The sequence below is a fragment of the Oryctolagus cuniculus genome, chromosome 6 (assembly GCF_964237555.1).
Source record: "Oryctolagus cuniculus chromosome 6, mOryCun1.1, whole genome shotgun sequence".
NCBI classification, from domain to species: domain Eukaryota; kingdom Metazoa; phylum Chordata; class Mammalia; order Lagomorpha; family Leporidae; genus Oryctolagus; species Oryctolagus cuniculus.
Genome location: NC_091437.1, coordinates 36,556,665 through 36,578,577, shown reverse-complemented (window position 1 = coordinate 36,578,577; position 21,913 = coordinate 36,556,665). Strand labels below are relative to the sequence as shown.

Below are 21,913 nucleotides of genomic sequence, written 5' to 3'. Positions count from 1 at the left end.
CACCACTGGGCAGACTCTAATGGAGCCCCTGGGAGCCCAGGCCTGCTGATGCCAGTGTTCTCTGTGCATACTCCTGGGTCAGAGGCAGTCCCAGCCTGCTGACTGCGCTGGTGCATGGCCGACAGCTCTGCACCCGCATAGCTCTGCAGCCTAGAAGTCTAATGGATTTTCATTGATTCTCTCCACAAGGCCAGTGAGAGTGTCATATAACATGAAAGAGCACTGGAGCTAAGCCTGACTTACAGAGACCCAGGGGCCAGGGGGCGTACGTGGTCAGCAGCTGACAGGAACATCTGGGAACAGAGATTAGACATCTTATTGCAAGCACCTGGAGTGGAGTGGCTATTCCACAAGGGTGACTGTTCCTTGGTCCTCCATCACTAAATCTGTGTATGCTCCCTCCTTGTGGCTCTCAATCTTAGGAACAACAGAGGAATCACCCCAGAAGCTTAGAAAGAATGTCAGTTCCCGGGTTCCAGCCTAGAGGTTCAGGGTGAGCCCAGAAATGTGCCACAGTGAAGCTAAGGCAGCTGGTCCACACAGAAACTAGCATAGCCCTTTGTTTTGTGCCCAGGATGCCCACACTGGTCCTTTTGTAAGACGTCTGCAATTTCTTTCTTAGTAGGGTTTGGAAAAATTGAGAACCACAGTTGATAAAACACGTGATCAGCCCTGTAGGGATGCCCTTGGGACACAAGACCGGGAACTGAGCTTGTCCCAGAAGAGATCAGCCATGTGGCTGAGATGTGACCTGGCCATCACTGACTGAAGTGGGGCAGCTGTCTTTCCTGTGCTGTGCTTGTTAAACTTGGGCTTCTGGGCCATATGCCAACTGGGTCACGCTTCAGGAGGCCCCAGGGTGGGAACCTCTCTTGCTTCTCTTCAAGTCTAACAGGGCCAAGGGAGATGGAGCCAGGGAGGGGGCAGTGCCTTTGGACAAGTGATGCCTTGTGGGGAGGACTCACGGCTTGGTCCGCGGATCTTGATGGGTTTACTGCTGGTCATGGACTGGGAGCACGTCTGGCACACACATTCTTTACCGCTGAAGGTCACCTTGTCTCCAATCGGGAAAGGTTTCCTGTAAGGGGGATGGGGGACAAAGTAAACACCTCTTCTTCAAGGGTCCCTTTGCTATTCGTGACCCGACAGTATGTGTGCCCAGAGGACGTTGGTAACGTATACAGCTGCCTTCCCAGAGCACCAGGCCAAACCAAGTGCTGTTTACAGTGGTAGTAAGACAAACCCACTCTGTGAAGGGCCAGGAGGCCAGGACTGGAGGCCTTGCTGGGCTGTTTACACGATTTCGACACTGGGCAGATCATGATGTTTATCTGAGCTTACGTGTCTCAGCTGTAAGAGGAGAGGGTTCTAACTCCGCGTGGAGCTGTCCCCTCTTCCTGCAAGGGCTTTTTCCATCTCAGTTTGACCTATTCCCATGTGTCAAGAGCACATTCAATTACCAAGCTTACCAAAAGTTATTCCTTTTTATTATTTAGTCATTTCTCAAAAATCCTAATTCCCAACAGGAAGTTTATATCCATAAAGAATTCTTTCTCTTCGCTGTTTTTGTTCTTTTTCCACAGCCCAAGGAGCTCAAGCTTGTACAGGCTCTGCCTTCTCCCTTCTAAATTACAAACCGAACGCATGGTCCCCAGCACAGCGGATGCCATTGTTTGGCTGTTCTAGTTCTTGCAGTTTGGGCTGCCCATTACATGGATTCTGAAACAACCCCAGTGCCTCCACTACCCTTGTAGCAAGACGGGCAATGGACAAGGCAGGAGTCAGGGGAGCCAAGTTGTTCTCACATCCCAGCCACTGCCCTGAGGTCAAAAGGCATGGAGCTGCCTCCTTGTGGTGTCAGCTCATCCTGATGGGGCTTAATACAAACCTTACCGTGTAGCATACAGACCCTCTGTGCTAACCTCTTGTGGACTTGGGAAGCCAGGACCCTGGCCTCAGGTTTTATGAGGTGAGCAAATGAATGAATTCCTTGGGGTGATTATATTTTCTCACACACTCTGTCATTAGTCTCAACCAGAAACTCTTGTCCATTAGTTATTCTAACTAGTAACTAGCTAGTGGTTATTTCCTGGGGGAAGGGGGAGAAGTACTTAATTTATAAATCCCATTTCCAATGAAAAAATGTATGTTGTACATATATGCGAATTTTGATTTTTCTTATGATGTAATCTGAGCAGCCCATTAAATTTTAATGTATTTGTGGGCAGGACTGAGGTTTTTCTTCGTTTTTTCATCTCCTTAATGTGGTACTTGGCAAACAGCAGGTCCTTAAAGTACATTTGCTAAATTAACAAGCGATTGAGGCGCTATGTGTGGGGAAGAGGGCAGGGATGAGTTCTTTGTCACTGGAGAGGTCCTGAGCAGGGCGAGATGATTACTGTGATAGTTACTCCAGTCACTGAGTTAAGGTCTCTACATGTATCACCTCATTGGTCTTCAGGAAAACCCAAAGAGGTTGGAATGGATTTGAATCCCATTTTACTGATGGAGAAACAGGCTCATAGAAACAGGGTTACCCAGCCAGCATGAGACATTGCCAGGATGTTGGAAGGAGACTAAAAACAGGCATCCCTATTCCACCTGTGAAAGAAGTTCAAGAGCCAGGGCCAAACCTGTCTATTCCAAAACAATTCCTAGACACCAGAGAAAGGGGAGGTGCCTTTGGAGATATTCTGTTGGGAAATGGGAGGCTGAGTGTGGCTCAGAGCCTCACCCTGACTCCATCACAGGACAGGTTGTGTTTTATATGAGATACTGGACAAAAACGATTCAGTTGCTAATAGGCTGGTCAACACTGGCCTGTCAGATCCTTCTGCCCCTGAGATTCTGGAAGCACAAGTCCTGTAAGCCCCAGAATTCCAGCAAAGACAGTGTCTTCCCCTTCCCAGGCACAGGGTCTTGGCCCCTGCTGGCCACCTGCTCACCTGCATAAGCTGCACACGAAGCACTTGGGGTGGTAGGTGCGGCCCAGGGCAGAGATGACCTCCCCTGTGATGAAGTCCCGGCAGCTGTCACAGCGGGTGCCATAAAGTTGCTGGTAGTCCTGCGTGCAGATGTACTCCTGGTTCTTGAAGAAGAAGCCCGACTGGGCCAGGCCACAGCCACATACTGAGGAACAAGGAAGCAAACAAAAGGCAGGTTGAGCCCTGGGAGGGTCTGCAGCAAGGTCCTTGTTGGGGGAAAGGCTGGTGTCTGGTTTGTTGTGATGGAAAGAAGAATGGCACATCAGACCTTGTAGGCCTCTGGGGCCAGTGTTTCTTAAAGTGTGGGCTGTAGAACACTTACATCTGTATCATACATGAGCCTCTTAAGGTGTGAATGCTTGTGCATGAATCAGACTCTCTGAGCCCCCCGTGCCTAGGTTTCTGCATTTAACACGCCACCCAGCTGGCTGAAACACCCTAAGAATCATTGGTGTTGTACAATCCTCTCAAGACAAAAATCAAAAGTTTAAGGCCATGTGGCTCATGCCATGCCATACAGCTGGTAGTATCATGAATCTGAAAAAAGATCCATTTCATGGAAAATGTCCTGGGTCCTTCCTCTGTGCATGACTTTGTACCAGGTGAGGAGCAGTGTGGGGACCATGTGCTCTCAATACAAAGCTGGATACTACCTGGGATGGCAGTAGGAGGGATGCTTTGAAGTTTGTGATCTGTGCTTACTGTATCTATACAAGGTGGTTCTGTTCCCAGGAATGAGTGAGAAAACACTGTTCCTGAATGGCAGAGCTAACCATGTAGGCAGAGGGAAGACCATACAGAAAAAACCCATCTGTTATGAGCGATGGGCCACAGAGCAGGTGCAGACAGCAAGTGCTGTGAATGGGAAGGAAGAAGGAAGCCCTGTCAGAGGGCTGGAATTATGGGAGGCTTCTTGGAGGAGGTGTCATTTGAGTTGAATCTTGAAGGAACAGAATGAGCCAATGTACAAAGGCAGGATATTGCAAGTGATTACAGTCTAAGAAGTTTAGGTTTTCAGGGATACTGAACAGTTTATTCCCTCTGGTGTTAAAAATTTTTTGAAAATTATTTTTAGGGTCTGGCGCTATGGAGTAGTAGGTTAAGCCTCCATCTGCAGTGCTGGCATCACATATGGGTGCTAGTTTGTGTCCCACCTGCTTCTCTTCAGACCCAGGTCTCTGTAATGGCCTGGAAAAGCAGTGGAAGATGGACCAAGTGCTTGGGTACCTGCTCCCACATAGGGGACCGGAGGAGGCTCCTGGCTCCTGGCTTTGGATCTGCCCAGCTTCAGCAGTTGCAGCTATTTGGGTAGTGAACTAGCAGATGGAAGACCTTTCTGTCTTTCCCTCTCTCTGTAACTCTACTTCTCAAATAAATAAATTAAAAAAACTTTAAAAAATTATTTTGAAACATCTCAGACATACAGAGTAGGGAGATTACAATGATTATCACACTGCAAAAATGATCACCTGCATCAGTGTTTTTTGAATGAGGATACAACATGATTTTAGAGGAGTATTTCATCATGTCTCTTGGGGCCTTGTGGGTAAGATGATGAAATAAATACAAGACAAGTAATAGATGAACAGGTGGCTTTACATAAATTTGGGAAACTGAATTATGTGGGCTCTTCCCCCCCCTGAAGGTTTTAGAAACAGGAAATAAGGTTTTCCTGTAAGGACTTGAGTTGTGAAGTCAACACATAATGGGAACAGCAGGAAGGGAAGTGTTGCTTTTATGGAAATGAATAGCTCCAAGGGCCACCAGAACTGCCATAACTTGCTGAGCACAATGGGCCAGCTAAAGCAAGGAGGGGTCAGCCATGAGAAGGGCCAGTCAGCAATAGAAGGGAGACAACTGCAAGTCCATTCAGATCCTGTGACCAACTCACCAGGTTCTGAGTGTTCACTGACCAAGACTAAAAGGCTCACTGTCCACTTTGATGACCTTTGAGAGAGAAACAGCTGGCCAGGCCAACATGAACCACTGTAATGGAGAGTTACAGCTCTTGCTCACATTAATAAATGGGTCTGCACTCTGGTTTTATATATTGGCTTCCTAAGAACTTAATACTAGTCAGCCTTCTTATATAAATGTGTGTGTATGTGTGTTCCCTTGTGTGTGTGTGTATTCCCTTGTGTGTGTGTTCCTTTGTATTGTGTGTGTGTCTTCTCGTGTGTGTGTGTGTATACACACATAATACAAGGGAATATTTGCTATACAAAAAAATGAAATTTTATCATTTGCAGTAAAATGTTTAGAACTGGAGGACTTCATGTTGAGTGAAAAAAGCCCTAAGAAAGACAAATACCACACGTTCTTTTTTATATGTGGGAGCTAAAATTAAAAAAAAAATCTCCAAATGTCTGTGTGTATCAATTTTGCTGCAAATATAGTGTTTTGTCAAAGTTTGTTTGAATATTTACCAAGCAAATTGATAGGAATTAAATACTACTATACTTTTAATGACTTTGTGAGTATTTTAAAAATTTATTTTATATGAGTGAATTTGAACATCTTTTCATTTGAATATAGTTTATAGCCCCTGCATTTTTTTAAAAAATATTTATTTATTTACTTGAGAAGCAAGTCATAGACAGAGGGAGAGACAGAGAGAGAGGTCTTCTGTCCACTGGTTCATTCCCCAACTGGCCACAATGGCTAGAGCTGGTCTGATCTGAAGCCAGGAGCCAGGAGCTTCTTCCAGGTCTCCCATGTACAGGAGCCCAGGCACTTGCGCCATCCTTCACTGTCTTCCCAGGCCATCAGCAGGGAGCTGGATCTGAAGTAGAGCAGCAGGGATTTGACCCGGCACCCATATGGGATGCTGGCACCGCAGGAAGATGCTTAACCTACTATGCCACAGCGCTGATCCCAACCCTTGCATATTTTTACTTTTTTATTTGTTGAACTCTTATTTGATAGAGCCATTAAGCCTTTGACTATAATACATATTAAGAATATGTTATCTCAAAAAATAAAAAAATACTAAGCTGAAAATAAAAGAGTGATTAATGTTGGGCAAACTGACAAGATAGTTTCCAAGCCTGTAAGTCTGAGGAGACAGCCTGGAGCCAGGTGACATCATCCCTAGTAAATATTACCTTATCTTTAATAGGAAAGTTATTCTGTAAAAGCACCCTTGTTAAAAATAGGAGGGACTTCCAGGTGAATACCAGAAATATTTTCCAAGCATTTGCTCACCTCTGCAGGCCAGAGAAAAGCTTAAAGGAAGAGGCTGAGTAGGGAGGTGATCAGAGGCCACCTCAGAGGCCCCAGCAGAACCCTGGGCAATGGGCTCCGGTCTCATCACTGCCACTAAATCTCTGGATGACAGTGAGCTTGGCCCCCCTCTGTCTGAGGCCTCTGTTCACTTATGTACAAAAAGAGGCCAAGGTTTTCTTTTGGCATCGACATCCCGTGAATCCATAAGAAGATCTTCCTTCAGGGCTTACCCTGTGTCTCAACATTTTAAACCAAGTGTGAGGTCTTGCCTTGGGCCTTGGAGCCACCCCTGTGGAGAGGCAGGATATAGGGTGGAGACCTTGGGGTTCATCTTCCACCAGAATTGTGAAAATTCATTACATCAAACAAGTCCTGGTTGTCAGAGTGGGCAAAACCAAAGTACAGGCTGTTCTCGGGTATGCAGGTGGTGGATCAATTGACTTCATAGCTGTGGAATTAGTTAGGTCATGGCCTACGACCTTATTGGAAACAACTCCTGTTTTTTCCCTTCTTTTCTCTCCTTTGTTTGCCCTGCCAACTCCACCCCCAGAGCCACCTCTCCCAGTGGAGAAAGCCAGGCCATAAGAAAACCTGGAACAATCAGTCCTGAATTTCTCCCAAGGAACTGAAAGAGGAAGCTTTGGTGGAAAGGATGTAAAGATTGATAAGAATCTCAGGGGTTCCTGGAAATACAGTGGGGAACACGAGGTTGGAACCAGCAAAACATATCAAGATTGCAGATGGAGCAAGGCCAGGTATTCAAGTAACAGGAAAGGCTGCCGAGAAGGCTTGCAGTATGCAACTGATGTGGAATTAATACTCCCCAGGGGACCGGCTCTGTGGTGTAGCGGGTAAAGCTGCCACCTGCAGTGCTGGCATCCTGTATGGGTGCCGGTTCAAGACCCAGCTTCTCCACTTCCGATCCAGCTCTCTGCTATGGCCTGAGAAAGCAGTAGAAGATGGATCAAGTCCTTGGGTCCCTGCACCTGCATAGGAAGACCCGGAGGAAACTCCTGGCTCCTGGCTTTGGATCAGTGCATCTCTGGCCATTACAGCCAATTGGGAAGTGAAGCAGCAGATGGAAGACTCTCTCTCTCTCTCTCTCTCTCTGTGTGTGTGTGTTTAACTCTTTCAAATAAATAATCTTAAAAACAAACAAACAAACATCAATTTGCTTTAAAATAATACACCCCAGGCAGTAATTATTTCTGTGAATCAAAAAAGTAAAGACTATTAATTACTTTTAAAAAGCAGATTGTACAGTTTGACAGTGGGGCAGGTTGAAATGCTCTGAGTCCATTCAGAAGGAAAGCATGCTGTACACATAATTCCTACAAGGGAGCCTTATGCACAGCCCCTGTGTATATCCCTGGAAAACTGTACTTTCTTGGGTCACTCAAATTCTGTCCCTGGTTCCATTCTACCACTCAGGTGCTGTGGGACTTTGAAAAAGTTACCTTACCTCTCTGCAGTCCATTTTTTTTTTAAAAGAAATCATTTATTTAATGAATACACATTTTATAGGTATAGCTTTAGGAATATTGTGGTTCTTCCCCCCATACCCGCCCTCCCACCTCCACTCCCGTCCCACTTCCTACTCCCTCTCCCATCCCATTCTTCATTAAGATTCATTTTTAATTAACTTTATGTACAGAAGACCAACTCTATACTAAGTAAAGATTTCCACAATTTGCACCCACACAGACACACAAAGTATAAAGTACTGTTTCAAAACAAGTTTTACAGTTAATCCTCATAGTACAGCTCATTAAGGACAGATGTCCTACATGGGGAGTAACTTCACAGTGACTCCTGTTGTTGTTTTAACAATTGACACTCTTATTTATGATGTCTGTGATCACCCAAGGCTCTTGACATGAGCTGCCAAGGTTATGGAAGCCTTTTGAGTCCACAGACTCCATCAGTATTTAGACAGGGCCATAAGCAAAGTGGAAGTTCTCTCCTCCTTTCAGAGAAAAGTACATCCTTCTTTGATGGTCCCTTCTTTCCACTGGGATCTCACTCACAGAGATCTTTCATGTAGATAATTTTTTGCCACAGTGTCTTGGCCTTCGTGCCTGAAATGCTCTCCTGGGCTTTTTAGCCAGATCTGAGTGCCTTAAGGGCTGATTCTGAGGTCAGAGTCTACAGTTCATTTGTAAACCAAGGAGGCTAGGGAGTAGTAACTGAGGATGTATTCTACACCTGAGAAATGAGGATTCTTTAATATCATCCTGGTAATTTTGAACTTTTCAAAGGAGATTGGATTTTATGAATTTTTTTTTTTGACAGGCAGAGTGGACAGAGAGAGAGAGACAGAAACAGAGAGAAAGGTCTTCCTTTTCTGTTGGTTTACCCCCAAATGGCTGCTGTAGCCGGTGTGCTGTGGCTGGCGCACCGCGTTGATCTGAAGCCAGGAGCCAGGTACTTCCTCCTGGTCTCCCATGGGGTGCAGGGCCCAAGCACCTGGGCCATCCTCCACTGCACTCCCGGGCCACAGCAGAGAGCTGGCCTGGAAGAGGGGCAACCGGGACAGAATCCAGCGCCCCGAACGGGACTAGAACCCAGTGTGCCGGCACCACAGGCGGAGGATTAGCCTATTGAGCCGCGGCGCCAGCCAGATTTTATGAAATTTTAAAACCAATGAGGTCAATTATATCACCCAAGCATGATCTAATTCATTGTTGAAAACATTTTAATTGTGAAATCCATTATGCACACATGGAATGTATAATGTGCATCAGTACAGTTTAAAGAATGATAATAAGCACTCCCATGTTCGTGAAACAGAACATCAACAAGCACCCTGGAAGCCTGTTGTGGCTCCCTACGAGCACTACTTCCCACTGTTCTTGATTATGTGTTTCTTAACCCCTTTGCTTTCTTTTTTTTAAAATATTTTTAAAAAAGATTTATTTGTTTACTTGAAAGGCAGAGTTACAGACAGAGAGAGGGAGAGACAGAAAGAGGGAGAGAGGTCTTCCATCTGCTGGTTCATTCCCCTAAGGTCACAATGGCTGGAGCTGGGCCAATCCAAAGCCAGGAGCCAGGAACTTCTTCCAGGTCTTCCACGTGGGTGCAGGGGCCCAAGCACTTTGGCCATCTTCTGCTGCTTTCCTAGACCATCAGTAGGGAACTGGATCGGAAATAGAGCAGCCAGGACTTGAAGCAGCACCCATATGGGATGCTGGCACTGCAGGCGGACACTTAACCTACTATGCAGAGTGCTGGTACCAGCCCCTTTGCATCCTTAAAAATAGTTTTACCACTTATGAGGTATCCATAATGCTACACTGTTTAATTTGCCCTATTTGGAACTTTACATTGATGATGGCATTCTGCATTTCTTCTATGCTTGCTTCATTCTCACAGTACAGTGATTTTGAGATTCAGCCACGTTTACACATCCAAGTGCAGTTCACTCATTTTCACTGTGGCTGTATTCTGTTGACTCAATCCATCACCGTTGATTTTTTCTACCTTTTTTTTTTTTTAATTTGACAAAGTTATAGACAGTGAGAGACAGAGAGAAAGGTCTTCCTTCCGTTGGTTCACTCCCCTAATGGCCGTTACAGCCGGCGCTACACCGATCCGAAGCCAGGAGCCAGGTGCTTCCTCCCTGTCTCCCAAGAGGGTGCAGGGACCCAAGCACTTGGGCCATCTTCTGCTGCCCTCCCGGGCCACAGTAGAGAGCTGGACTGGAAGAGGAACAACTAGGATTAGTACCCGGCGCCCCAACTGGGACTAGAACCTGGGGTGCCGGCGACGCAGGCGGAGGATTAGCCAAGTGAGCCATGGCGCTGGCCCTCTTCTACCCTCCTATGGTTGAGCTGCTATGAACATGTAGCAGTTCCCAGTGAACTGTATTATAACTAGTAGCTGGTAACATCTGACTTCCTTATCAACCTGGTGGATGTGAAATGATATCTTACTGTGATTTTAAACTTCATTTCCCTGATTACTAATGAAACAGGATCATCTCAAATATTTATGGCCATTTGTGTTTTCTCTATTGGGAATGCTTGCGGATGCCTCTTGTTCCTTTTCATTTAGAATTGTACAAGTTCTTTATCCATTTTGGGAATTAATCTTTTTAGCAGTTATTTGCTATTCAAACATTGTCTGAAATTTGGGGCTTATCTTTTCACTTCCCTTTTTTTTTGTTTTTAAACTGAAGTTCACAGTTTTTATGTTGAATTCATCAGTTTTTTTCTTTCTGATTTGTATTTTCAATGCCATGTTTAAGAAATTCTTCTCTATGTGAAATTCTAAAAAGTGATCCCCAAACATTGTATTGTGTTGTCTTATCACATCTAGGCCACTAATCCACTTGGAACTGACATCAGTGAATGATACACAGTGGGATCCAGTTTTCTCCCACATGGACAATTAATCATGTCAATGCCAGTTAACAAGCAGCCTAATCTTTCTCTATTGATGTACAAAAAACATGTCTCCATACATGTGAATATTTATTTTTTGGCTGCATACTCAGTTCCTTTGATCTATTTATTTGTCCTTAATCCAAGATAACACTGTTTTAATAGTTTATACAGCAATAGTATCTGGTAGGAAAGGCCCCCTGCTTTGTTACTATTTTAAGATTTATTATTTATTTCTATTTGAATGGCAGAGTTACAGAGATGAAGGGGATGTATATATATGGAGAGAGAGAGAGAGAGAGAGAGAGAGAGAGCTTTTGTTTGTTGTTTCACTTCCCAAAGGCTGCAACACCCAGGGCTGGGCCAGGCCACAGCCAGGAGCCAGGAGCTTCATCCAGTTCTCCCACATGGGTCCAGGGGCCCCAAGCACTTGAACTATCCTCTGCTGCTTTCCCAGGCACATTAGCAGGGAGCTGGATCAGAACTGTAGCAACCAGGATGTGAACCAGCACCCTATGGGATGCCAGATGGTGGCACCTCTGCTGTGCCGTGGTGCCGGCTCCTGTTGCTCTTCTTTAGGAATCCTCTGATTACTCATGGCCCTTTGAGACAAATACAGTTTATACAATTTTGATTTCTTCATTTCTGTGGGAACCTTATAGAATATATTAAAATTTCTTTGAATCTATAGTTCAAGTAGAATAGAATTTTTGGGGGATTATATATATATTTTTAAACGATTGTTTTAAAAAATTTATTTGTGAGGTAGAGTTACAGAGAGAGGGAGAGAGACTAGAGAAAGAAGTCTTCCATCTGCTGGTTCATTCCCCAAATGGCTGCAACTGCCAGAGCTGGACCAATGCAAGCCAGGAGCTAGGAGCTTCTTCCGTGTCTCTCATGCAGATGCTGGAGCCCAAGCACCTGGGTCATCTTCCACTGCTTTCCCAAGCAGAGAGCTGGATTGGAAGAGGAGCAGCCGGGACTAGAACCGGCACCCATATGGGATGCAGGAGCTGCAGATGGAGGATTAACCTATTGTGCCACAGTGTCAGCCCTGAGACTATATTTCTATCAAAGAGCTTCATATTGGTTTTGTTTGTTTGTTTGTTTGTTTTTTTGGACAGGCAGAGTGGACAGTGAGAGAGAGAGACAGAGAGAAAGGTCTTCCTTTTCCGTTGGTTCACCCGCCAATGGCCGCTACAGCCGGCGCGCTGTGGCCGGCGCACCGCGCTGATCCAAAGCCAGGAGCCCGGTGCTTCTCCTGATCTCCCATGAGGGTGCAGGGCCCAAGGACCTGGGTCATCCTCCACTGCACTCCCAGGCCACAGCAGAGAGATGGACTGGAAGAGGAGCAACCAGGACATAATCCGGCGCCCCGACCGGGACTAGAACCCAAGGTGCCAGCGCTGCAGGCAGAGGATTAGCCTAGGGAGCCGCGGTGCCGGCCCATACAGTTTTCATTTATTTAGGTATCCTTTTATTTCTTTCTTATATTATAAATTTAAAATTTTAATGACTTTATCATAAGGGCTTATACATTTTTTTGAGATTTATTCTCTAAAAATTTTTTATTGTTAATGTAGATCTTGATTGTTGATAGTGTACAGAAATGAAATTTCTTTTCTGTATTTATTCTGTACCTGGTAACCCTGATAAACTCTCTTATTGATTTTCTTCATTTCAAAATGTGTCTCTAAAAATTCTAGGACTCTTTAGAAAAACTGTCCACAACAACTTAAAGCATTAAAAGTTGGCATTGTTTAGTCAGAGTGTTCAAATAACCCCAGTAATCTCATCCTTTTTTCTATTTAGTGATTGGCTGTTAGGATCAGCATCTATCAAGGTCCACACGTTGCATTGGTTGGTATGCCTCTTAAGCATCTCTTAATCTCCAGGTTCCTCCCTTATTTTTCTCCCTTGCAATATATTTATTGAAGAAACTGAGTCATTTGTCCTCTATGTACCCCTATGATGTCAGTTAGCTTGTTCCCCTCTTGTAAAATTGGTGGCTATATCTAGAGACTTTAACTGAGGTTGAGGTCTTCTTTCTTAGCAGTAATACCACACTGATACTGTTGTGTGTGTGTGTCTGTGATTTAGGGGCAGTGGTAGTGGTAGAAACAACTATGAATGATCATTAAGTTAAAAGTTTGTAAAATTAAGATATTTAATATCTCATTTATTAGGTAGACTGTTTCCTAAAATAGAAACTTTTCCTCATCAATCCGTTGCTTACATTTAGGTACGGTTTGTACAGGAGACAAGTGTTATATTTTTAAAGAATCAACTTTTTGGCTTTTTAATCCTGTTTATTGTGTTTTTCTTTCATCAATGTTTTATTTCTTATATTTTTCTTGGACTCACTTCGCACAACATCTTTTCTATTGTAATTATTTAAAGCTACAAATTTTTCTCAGAATACTACTTAAAGTACATTTCATAATGCACATTTCTGATATATAGCATTTTTGTTATCTTTCACTTCTAAGGATTTTATAATTTTCATTAAAATTTTGCAAACCATTCCATGTTTCATCTCGGTTCTTCCATCTGGAGACCACTTCCCTTCTGCCTACAGAGCATACTTTAAATTACATTTAATGAGAGTCTGTTGTTGGTAAACTCAGCTTTTTCTTTTCTTTTTTTTTTTAAAACATTTTTGCCCTGCTTTTGTTCTTTTTAAAATAGTTTTAATGAGATACAATTCACATGTTATGTAATTCAACAATTTAGTATGTATAATTCAGCCATTTTTAGTATACTCAGAGTTGTGCAACCATTACCACTATCTAATTCCAGAACATTTTCATTATCTGCATAACAAACCACAAGCCCATTAGAAGGCACTTCTCATCCTCCTTCAAACCTGCAATCTCCCAACTCTGCATAACCACTAATTTACTTTCTGTCTCTTTTTGCTTAATCTGAGCATTTCTTATATTTGCAGTTCTACAACATAACCTTTTGTGATGGCTTCTCTCATATATTTTCAAGTTTCATTCATATTGGAGAATGTATGAGTACTAGCATTTCATTCATTCTTATTGCTGAATAAGATTCCACTGTATGGACATTTCATGATGGGTATTTGAAAGTACTTTCCACTTTTTGACTATTATGAATAAGTTGCTTTGAATATTCAAGTATAAATTTTTGTATGAGCATATTTTCATTTCTTGAGTGCATATCTAGAATAAAACTTGAAATTCTTGGTTCATAAGTTAAGTCTGTGTTCAACCTTTTGAGGAACTGTTTTCCAAAGTATAGTTGCATGATTTTACATTCCCATCAGCAATGTATCAAGGTTGCAATGTCTCCACAGCTTTGCCAACACTTTTATTATCTGTATTTTTGCTTATAGCCATCTTAGTGGATGTGAAGTAGTATTTCGTTGTGATTATGTTTACATTTCATGGATGGCTAATGTTACTGAGCATTTTTCATGTGCCCATTTTGAAATTGGGTTATTTGCCTTTATTGTTAAATTGTAAGAATTCTTCACATAGCTTGGAAACAAGTATTTTATCAATGTATGCTTTGCAAATATTTTCTTTCATTTTGTGGGTTGTCCTTTCAAATTCTTACTGGTGTATTTATTTATTTATTTTTTGACAGGCAGAGTGGACAGTGAGAGAGAGAAACAGAGAGAAAGGTCTTCCTTTGCCATTGGTTCACCCTCCAATGGCCGCCACGGCTGGCGCGCTGCGGCCGGTGCACCGCGCTGATCCGATGGCAGGAGCCAGGTACTTCTCCTGGTCTCCCATGGGGTGCAGGGCCCAAGCACCTGGGCCATCCTCCACTGCACTCCCTGGCCACAGCAGAGAGCTGGCCTGGAAGAGGAGCAACCGGGACAGAATCCGGCACCCTGACCGGGACTAGAACCCGGTGTGCCGGCGCCGCAAGGCGGAGGATTAGCCTAGTGAGCCACGGCGCCGGCCACTGGTGTATTTTTAAACACAAAACTGCTCAGTTTTTATGTCTCATTTATTTACTTTTCCTTTGTTACTTTTATGCTTCTTGTGTCACATCCAAGGAGGCTTTGCCCAACTCAAGGTCGCAAATATTTATTCTTATGTTGTCTCCTAGGAGTTTTACAGTTTTAGCTCCTACATTTAAACTTGATCCATTTTGAGTTAATTTTTATGTATGTGAAGAAATTTTATCTCTTTGCATATGGATATTCACTTTTACCAGCATCATTGGTTGAAAAGATTATACCTTCCTTGTTGAATTATGTTGGTACTTTTGTTGAAAATCAACTGACCTTAAATGTAAGGGTTTATTTCTGCACTCTTGATTCTACTGTAGTGATTTCTATGTCTATTATTGTGCTAGTACTACACTGTATTATCTATTGTAGCCTTGTAGCAAGTTTTGAAACTTTGGTCCTTTGACTTTGCTCTTCTTTTTCAAGTCTGATTGATTCTAGATCTAGATCCCTTGCAATTCCACATGAATTTTAGGGGCAGGCTATAATTTCTGCAAAGAAATCAGCTGGGATTTTGATAGGGATTTCATTTGCTATGGACTGAACTATGTTACCCCCAAATTTGTATGTGGAAAACCTAACCTCTAATGTGATGGCATTTGGAGATATGGCCTTTCTGAAATAATTGTTAGATGAGATCATGAGGGGGTGACCCTCATGATGGCTTTAGTACCCTTTTAAGAAGAGACACCAGACAGCTATCTCTTTGTGTCTCTGCCATGTGAAGACACAGCAAGACGGTGGCCATCTAAAGGCCAAAAAAGTTTTCAGCAGAATTTGACTATGTTGGCACCGTGATCTTGGTTTCCCAGTTTAAACCACATACTCTATATTATTTTGTTATGGCAACTCAAGCTAAGATAGCATTAACTCTGTAGATCAATCTGAAAAGTGTTGCTGTCTTAATATTATCAAGTCTTATGATCAAGGAACATGGGATGACTTTCCATTTATTTAAGTTTTCTTTAAATATTTTTCAGTTTTCATAGTACAGGTTTTGAGCTTCTATTAAATGTATTCCTAGGTATTTTATTTTTGTTCTATTGTAAAAGGAATTGTTTTCTCAATTTATTTTCAGATTGTTAATTGTTAGTGGATAGGAATATAATTGACTTAGTTGTAATGATTTTGTATCTTTTTATGATTTTAACCTTGAAACCTTGATGAACTTGTTTATTAGTTATAATAGTTTCTTTGGTGTATTACTTAATGATTGTTATATATAAGATCATGCCGTGAGACTTGGCTGTGCTCTTGAATCCAGCTTCCTGCTAATGCGGACCCTGAGAGGCAGCATTGATTGCTCAAGTAGTTGAGTCCCTGCCACCCATGTCAGAGATCAGGACTGAGTTGCTGACTTCTGGCTTAAGCCTGACCCAACTCCAGTTGTTGTAAGCAGTTGAGGAGTGAACCAGCAGATGGGAGTTCCATCTGTCTGACTGCCTCTCAAATGAAAAATTTGAAAACTATTGTCTCTTTGTCTTTGATGATCTGAGGTTTCACTCTGATATATGTGGGTGTGTTTCTTTTGTATTTTCCTGCAGGTATTTATTAGATTAGTTAGATTCAAGGATATGTGTCTTTCAATAGTTCCAGAAAATTCACAGCTGTTATCTCTTCAAATATTGTCCTTTCATTAATGTTTCCTATTACGTATCCTCAGAACTCTGGTTATATGTATGCCAAACCTTCTCACTATATTCTCTGTGTGTCAGTTTCTTTTTTTACTACTTTCTTATATTCTGGGCCACATCTGTATAACTTTCTTAGTTAAATCTTCCAGTTTATTAATTCTCTTTTTAACAACATCATCTGCTATTTAATTCATACCTTGAGTTTTAAATTACAAATATTATATGTAATTTTCTATAAGATTTGTTTCTTTTTCAAATCTTTTGTGTTACTCTGTATAATGTGCTGTTTGTTTCTTGTTCATATTTTCTAGCTCCCCTTGCTTGTGTAAATGCATTATTATTACATCATAAAAAAATCCCAATATACAAAGTCTTTGATATTCTGATTCTGCCCTCCATTGATTCTATCCCTTATGATTTTTGTGTTTTGACTGTAAAATACTCATTTCCTTAACAATATAATCTGTGGGAATTCTTTGAGGTCTGAATTAAAGTTCAGTTCCTACAAAGAGAATTATTGCTTCTGTCATTTGCCAAGTATGGGACTACATTCTTTTTAACTCTCTGATTTTTTTTTTATTTACACCAAATATGTAACATGAACATAATGCATGAATCCATGAAAGATGGATTGTAGACAGACATTTCCATAGCAGTTTTATTCCCTGTACCCAATGTCAATTTTGGGACAAGCAGGTTTCCTTCAACAAAAGCAGTTTATTTCTAACCCACCTTATAGTAAGTATAAGACTTTTTCAGGGGGAAATCTCAGCTTTATATGGACATTTAGATTCCCCCCTTTGCCAGCCTCTAGGCTTTGTCTCTTGTTCTCTATGATTCATTTAGATATCAAGGTAAAATTCAAGGTCTCCAAGGTTGAGCATGAGCTGTTGGGATGAAATTTGGCATTGGTAGTCATAGCAGGATTTCTGCTTTTGACTTCTGAAGATTCCTTCCTTTCATGTCAGCACAGTAGTACATGATAAAAGAGTTATAAAAGAAATTTTAGAATCTTTTTAAGACTTTTTTTTTAAAAAGAGAAAGCTATTTACGGTAACTAAAATCCATACTGGTTACTGTTAGAAAGAAAAATCCTGTCATTTGTTTTACCTCTAGGCAAGCTAACATAGAAAATATACAGAAAGATAATGGTGTTCCACCCCTCCCCACAACAGATCTTCACTGAAAGAGATTTTTACAACCTCCTCATGGTAGATTGTCAGAATGGCTAAATTATTACCTTCTCTGCACTCACAGTCTTGAAATGTAATGCTGCAGATTCTTCCTCAAAAGTTTATTTCTCCATGCCCCTGAATCTGATTGGCCATTTGACTTGATTTGGCCAACAGCAGGGTATTCACAAGTGTGACACAAGCTGAGGCTTGAAAAGGTCTTGGTTATTGGTGCTTGTTCTTTTTCTACACTTGGACCTCTGAGGTCACCTTATGAAGGAGCACAAGCCAGCATACTGGTAGGCGAGCAGCCATGTGTAGGCACCCAGGCCAAGTATTATGTTCTGGCACAAGCAACAGGTAACTGATTCACTTTCTCAAGAATGCACAGTAAATGCAAAGTCACATCCTAAATCTCATACAACTTTATTGTCTTTATCCTTTGTTCCATCCCAATTTCTGAGGATGTAAAGTCATTTACCAAAATATTCTTTTTTTAAAAAAAAGATTTATTTTATTTATGGAGGGAGGGGGAGAGATCTTCCATCCTCTGGTTCACTCCCCAAATGGCTATAAGGGCCAGGGCTGGACCAGGCTGAAGCCAGGAGCCTGGAGCTTCTTCTAGGTCTCCCATGTGGATGCAGGGGCTCAAGCACTCTCTCTGTCCTCTGTTGCTTTCCCAGGTGCATCTGCAGGGAGCTGGATCAGAAGTGGAGCAGCCAGGACTCAAACCGGTGCCCATATGGGATGCCAGTGCTGCAGGCAGCGGCTTAACCTACTATGCCACAGTGCCAGCCCCTCAAGATATTCTTGTGTTTAACTTCTTGTATTCAACTTGTGTTAATGGGGTTTACTAATTCTCAGTACAAACTTGAAATCATATCAAATAAAATACATCCAATACATGCTTTTAGGGGGAATAGGAGCATGTAGTTTATTTGGTCAATAAAGAGTCCAGTTAGGTCATGAGGAAAGAAGTTCAAGGTTTTTCTCAACAGCAGGGGGAGTCAATCTCAGATAAGTAAGACTGAAGCAGTTATTGATACAAAAAAATCTGGGGGTTTTAATTGACTTACACTCAGTACAAATCAGTGGTGTTAAGTGGCTTCTCAGGAAGTCAATTTAATATTAAGAGAAATGTACAAGGATACTTCAAAAAGATCACGGAAAATGGAATTAAATGGTAAATTTATTTTGATGCATTTTTGGAAATCCATTCATCATTTTTTCATAATATGCATTTTTCATAAAGATTCCTAATATGTCTGGATTTGAAGATATTTTGCAATGAAATACATTTATCTCTTAATTCCATTTTCCACAAACTTTTTGAAGTATCTTCATAATCCTTGCTGCATTAGTCAGGCCTTCAGAACTGTGGTCATTTCTGACATTATCCTTTAAGGGTGATGGTGACAAAGTAGAATGGATCAAAGAGGAAGACTCCAGTATGATGTCAGATAATGCCCAATTCAAGGACTTGCCATTGTTTGACATGGGGAAGACCTGGCTACAGGTACCTGAAGGGCAGTCATAGGCAAAAGCAGGAAAAACAAACACCAGGTATTCTTCAAAGTTTATGAGGACAAATCTAGAACCAATGGATGAGAGTTAGAGGTCAAATGTTGGGGGTCAAACGTTTTCTAAGCCCATAGGCAATGCAGGCTCAGAATGGCTGCTGCCATGGAGCCTGGAAGAAGAGATCAAGAAGTGGAAGTGGAGAGGCTTTTGTTGGTACAATCTGGAAAGAAGTGTTGCCTCTAGAGCCAAAGGGCTCTCTGCACACTCTCAGATGAGTCTCCCTTCCTCCCTGGTGCTACCATCCTTCTTTAGGAACTCTTAGCTTGGTTGAGTCTAGTATACTATCAGTTAGCCATGAGTAAGCTGCAACGATTTGAGAGATAAATATCCAATTGCTCTCCAATTAGAAACCTTACAGAAAGCAAGGTATATCTTCTCCTTTGTTAAACTTAACCTCGAACATTGTCACACTGTCATAGAAAAGGTGTTTATCTCAGAGTCAGGCTGAATTTTCACCAAGGTAGTTTATGCTTTCATTCACTCTCAGTGGATTTATAGGTGCAAGCCAGGAGCCTTTTCAGATACGTAAGGTAAACTTGCAGGACTGCCTTTTTCCTCTAGACAGCACCTATTCCTCAAGTTAGCAGCCTCCCTCTCTCACTGACACCCCAACACTTCTCTCACTGTAACCGCCTTCTTTACTCCACACTTCTTAGAGGAGAATTCTTGTAAGAAGAAGCTCAAGGAAAGTCTCTTTGAGACTTTATACCTGCCTTGATTTCCTGTGTTTGGTCTTTCTGCCCCTGTGGCATGTTCTGGTGGTGACAGCATTACCAGGGATCTGCGATGGTAGCTGGGCAATTGGGTCTCCTACCTTGACAGGTGAAACATCGGATGTGGAAGTGGTTGTTGTGGACGCGAACCACTTCCCCTTTGCAGGTATCTCCACATCGGTAGCATTGGATGACATTGGAGCTGCCCCGCGGGTTGTAAGGATTCTGCTGATAAGGAACTGCAGGAGGAAAAACGAGAATGCTAACCAGGGGGCTCCACTTCTGTAAAAAAAAAAGTCTGCTAAAAGATATTATCATTTTCTTAACTGTAGGAAAAAAAAGAAAAGGTAGAAATGATTAGCAAAGTACCTTCAATTTATTATCAGATTGGGTTTGCCAAACTGAGGCAGCATTAAGTGAATGGCTTTCAGATGTAAATCCATAAACCTCCTCCAGCAGGGAAATATTTGAGTGAGCATAGCCTTTTCTTGCCATAACAGGCCAGATTCCCAAATGAACAAAAACAAAAGAGGAAGGAGAGTGCTGTCATGTGCCACGTAATGATACGTCTGTCAATGATGGACTACATGTATGATGGTGGTCCCATAAGATTAGAACAGAGCTGAAAAATTCCATTCTCCTAGTGATGGCACAGCCATTATAACATCCTAGTGCAATCCATTACTCATGAGTTTGTTGTGACACTGATGTAAACAAACCTACTATTGGTTGCTAGTCATATAAAATATAGCAAACAGTTATGTACAGCATATAATACTTGATAAGAAGAGACTATGCTTATGGTTTATGTATTTACTATACTATAATTTTATTGTTATTTTAGAAAGTAATCCCTCATACATCTCATGTATATCATGTCTCTTGATCATGATGTTGGGTGATTGACCTATAATCTAGGTTTGTGTAAGCATACTCTATAATGTTCACACAATAGGAAACGGATCTAACAATACATTTCCCAAAATGTATTCCAATTGTTAAGTGACATGTGATGGTATTTCAAAGTAAATGTTCTGCAAATACCATTTCTTGGGTCATCTTTGGATCCAAATTAGGCAACAAACTTGTCAAAAGGAACTTGGGTCTTGGAATTGACTTATGGTCCTCAAAGAAATAGATGATTCCTGTGTCCACCTGGCCTTTGCACTAAGCAATTTACAACCTGTCTCTCGGCCTTAGAATCCACATCTTGAAGATGACAGCGGTTGGTGAATGACAGCAAGACTTTCTACAAAGGAGGCGTGAAGCGGGGTATACTCTGGCTGGCAAAAAGTGGTTGAAAGGACTCATCTAAAGCTGCCTTTGAGCAGCACTTTCCAGAGTACTGAGAAAACATCTGATGTGTATAATCAGGAAGAGGGGCTGTTGGAAATTATGAAGGCAGTGAAGTCCCTTGGAGCTCGAGTGCCGCAGTCAGCATTTGATGGTGCTTAAGAGCTCCTCTAGTCTGTTAAGTCTGTTATTACCCTCTAGCTAACACCTTCTCATGACTGCTTTCCTAGATTTCCTTTGCCTAAGATATACGTGGCTTGACCATCCAAAAGTCTAGTCATCTGGCATTTAATTTTTTAACTTTTATTTAGCAAATATAGATTTCCAAAGTACAGCTTATGGATTACAATGGCTTCCCCCCCCCCATAACTTCCCTCCCACCTGCAACCCTCCCAACTCCTGCTCCCTCTCCCATTCCATTCACATCAAGATTCATTTTCAATTATCTTAATTATCTTTATATACAGAAGATCAATTTAGTATATATTAAGTAAAGATTTCAACAGTTTGCACCCACACAGAACATAAAGTGTAAAATACTGTTTGAGTACTAGTTATAGCATTTATTCACATTGAGCAACACATTAAGGACAGAGATCCTACATGAGGAGTAAGTGCACAGTGACTCCTGTTGTTGACTTAACAAATTGACACTCTTGTTTATGGCGTCAGTAATCATCCTAGGCTCTTGTCATGAGTTGCCAAGGCTATGGAAGCCTTTTGAGTTCACCAACTTCGATCTTATTAGACAAGGTCATAGTCAAAGTGGAGGTTCACTCCTCCCTTCAGAGAAAGGTACCTCCTTTCTTTGATGGGTCATTTGGCATTTTAATAACAGTAAGCATTTGCTTAGATCACAAAATCTCAGGGTTGAAAGGGATATTAACTGTCTGCTCCAATAACATAATGTATAAGCTGTTGAGATAACTTTATGCAGTGAG

General features: G+C 42.0%; 1 protein-coding gene across 11 annotated transcripts in view; it reads right to left on the bottom strand.

Annotated features, from left to right (window-relative positions):
* Positions 1-21,913, bottom strand: part of ABLIM3 (actin binding LIM protein family member 3) — a 122,454-nt gene that overhangs the window by 62,031 nt on the left and 38,510 nt on the right. For all 11 annotated transcript variants that reach the window (XM_070076286.1, XM_070076291.1, XM_070076293.1 and 8 more), the window contains 3 exons: positions 19,781-19,918; positions 2,946-3,129; positions 966-1,078 (listed from right to left, as the gene is read on the bottom strand). In XM_070076286.1, coding sequence (XP_069932387.1) covers positions 966-1,078; positions 2,946-3,129; positions 19,781-19,918 — 435 coding nt within the window. The remainder of the gene's footprint in view (positions 1-965; positions 1,079-2,945; positions 3,130-19,780; positions 19,919-21,913) is intronic.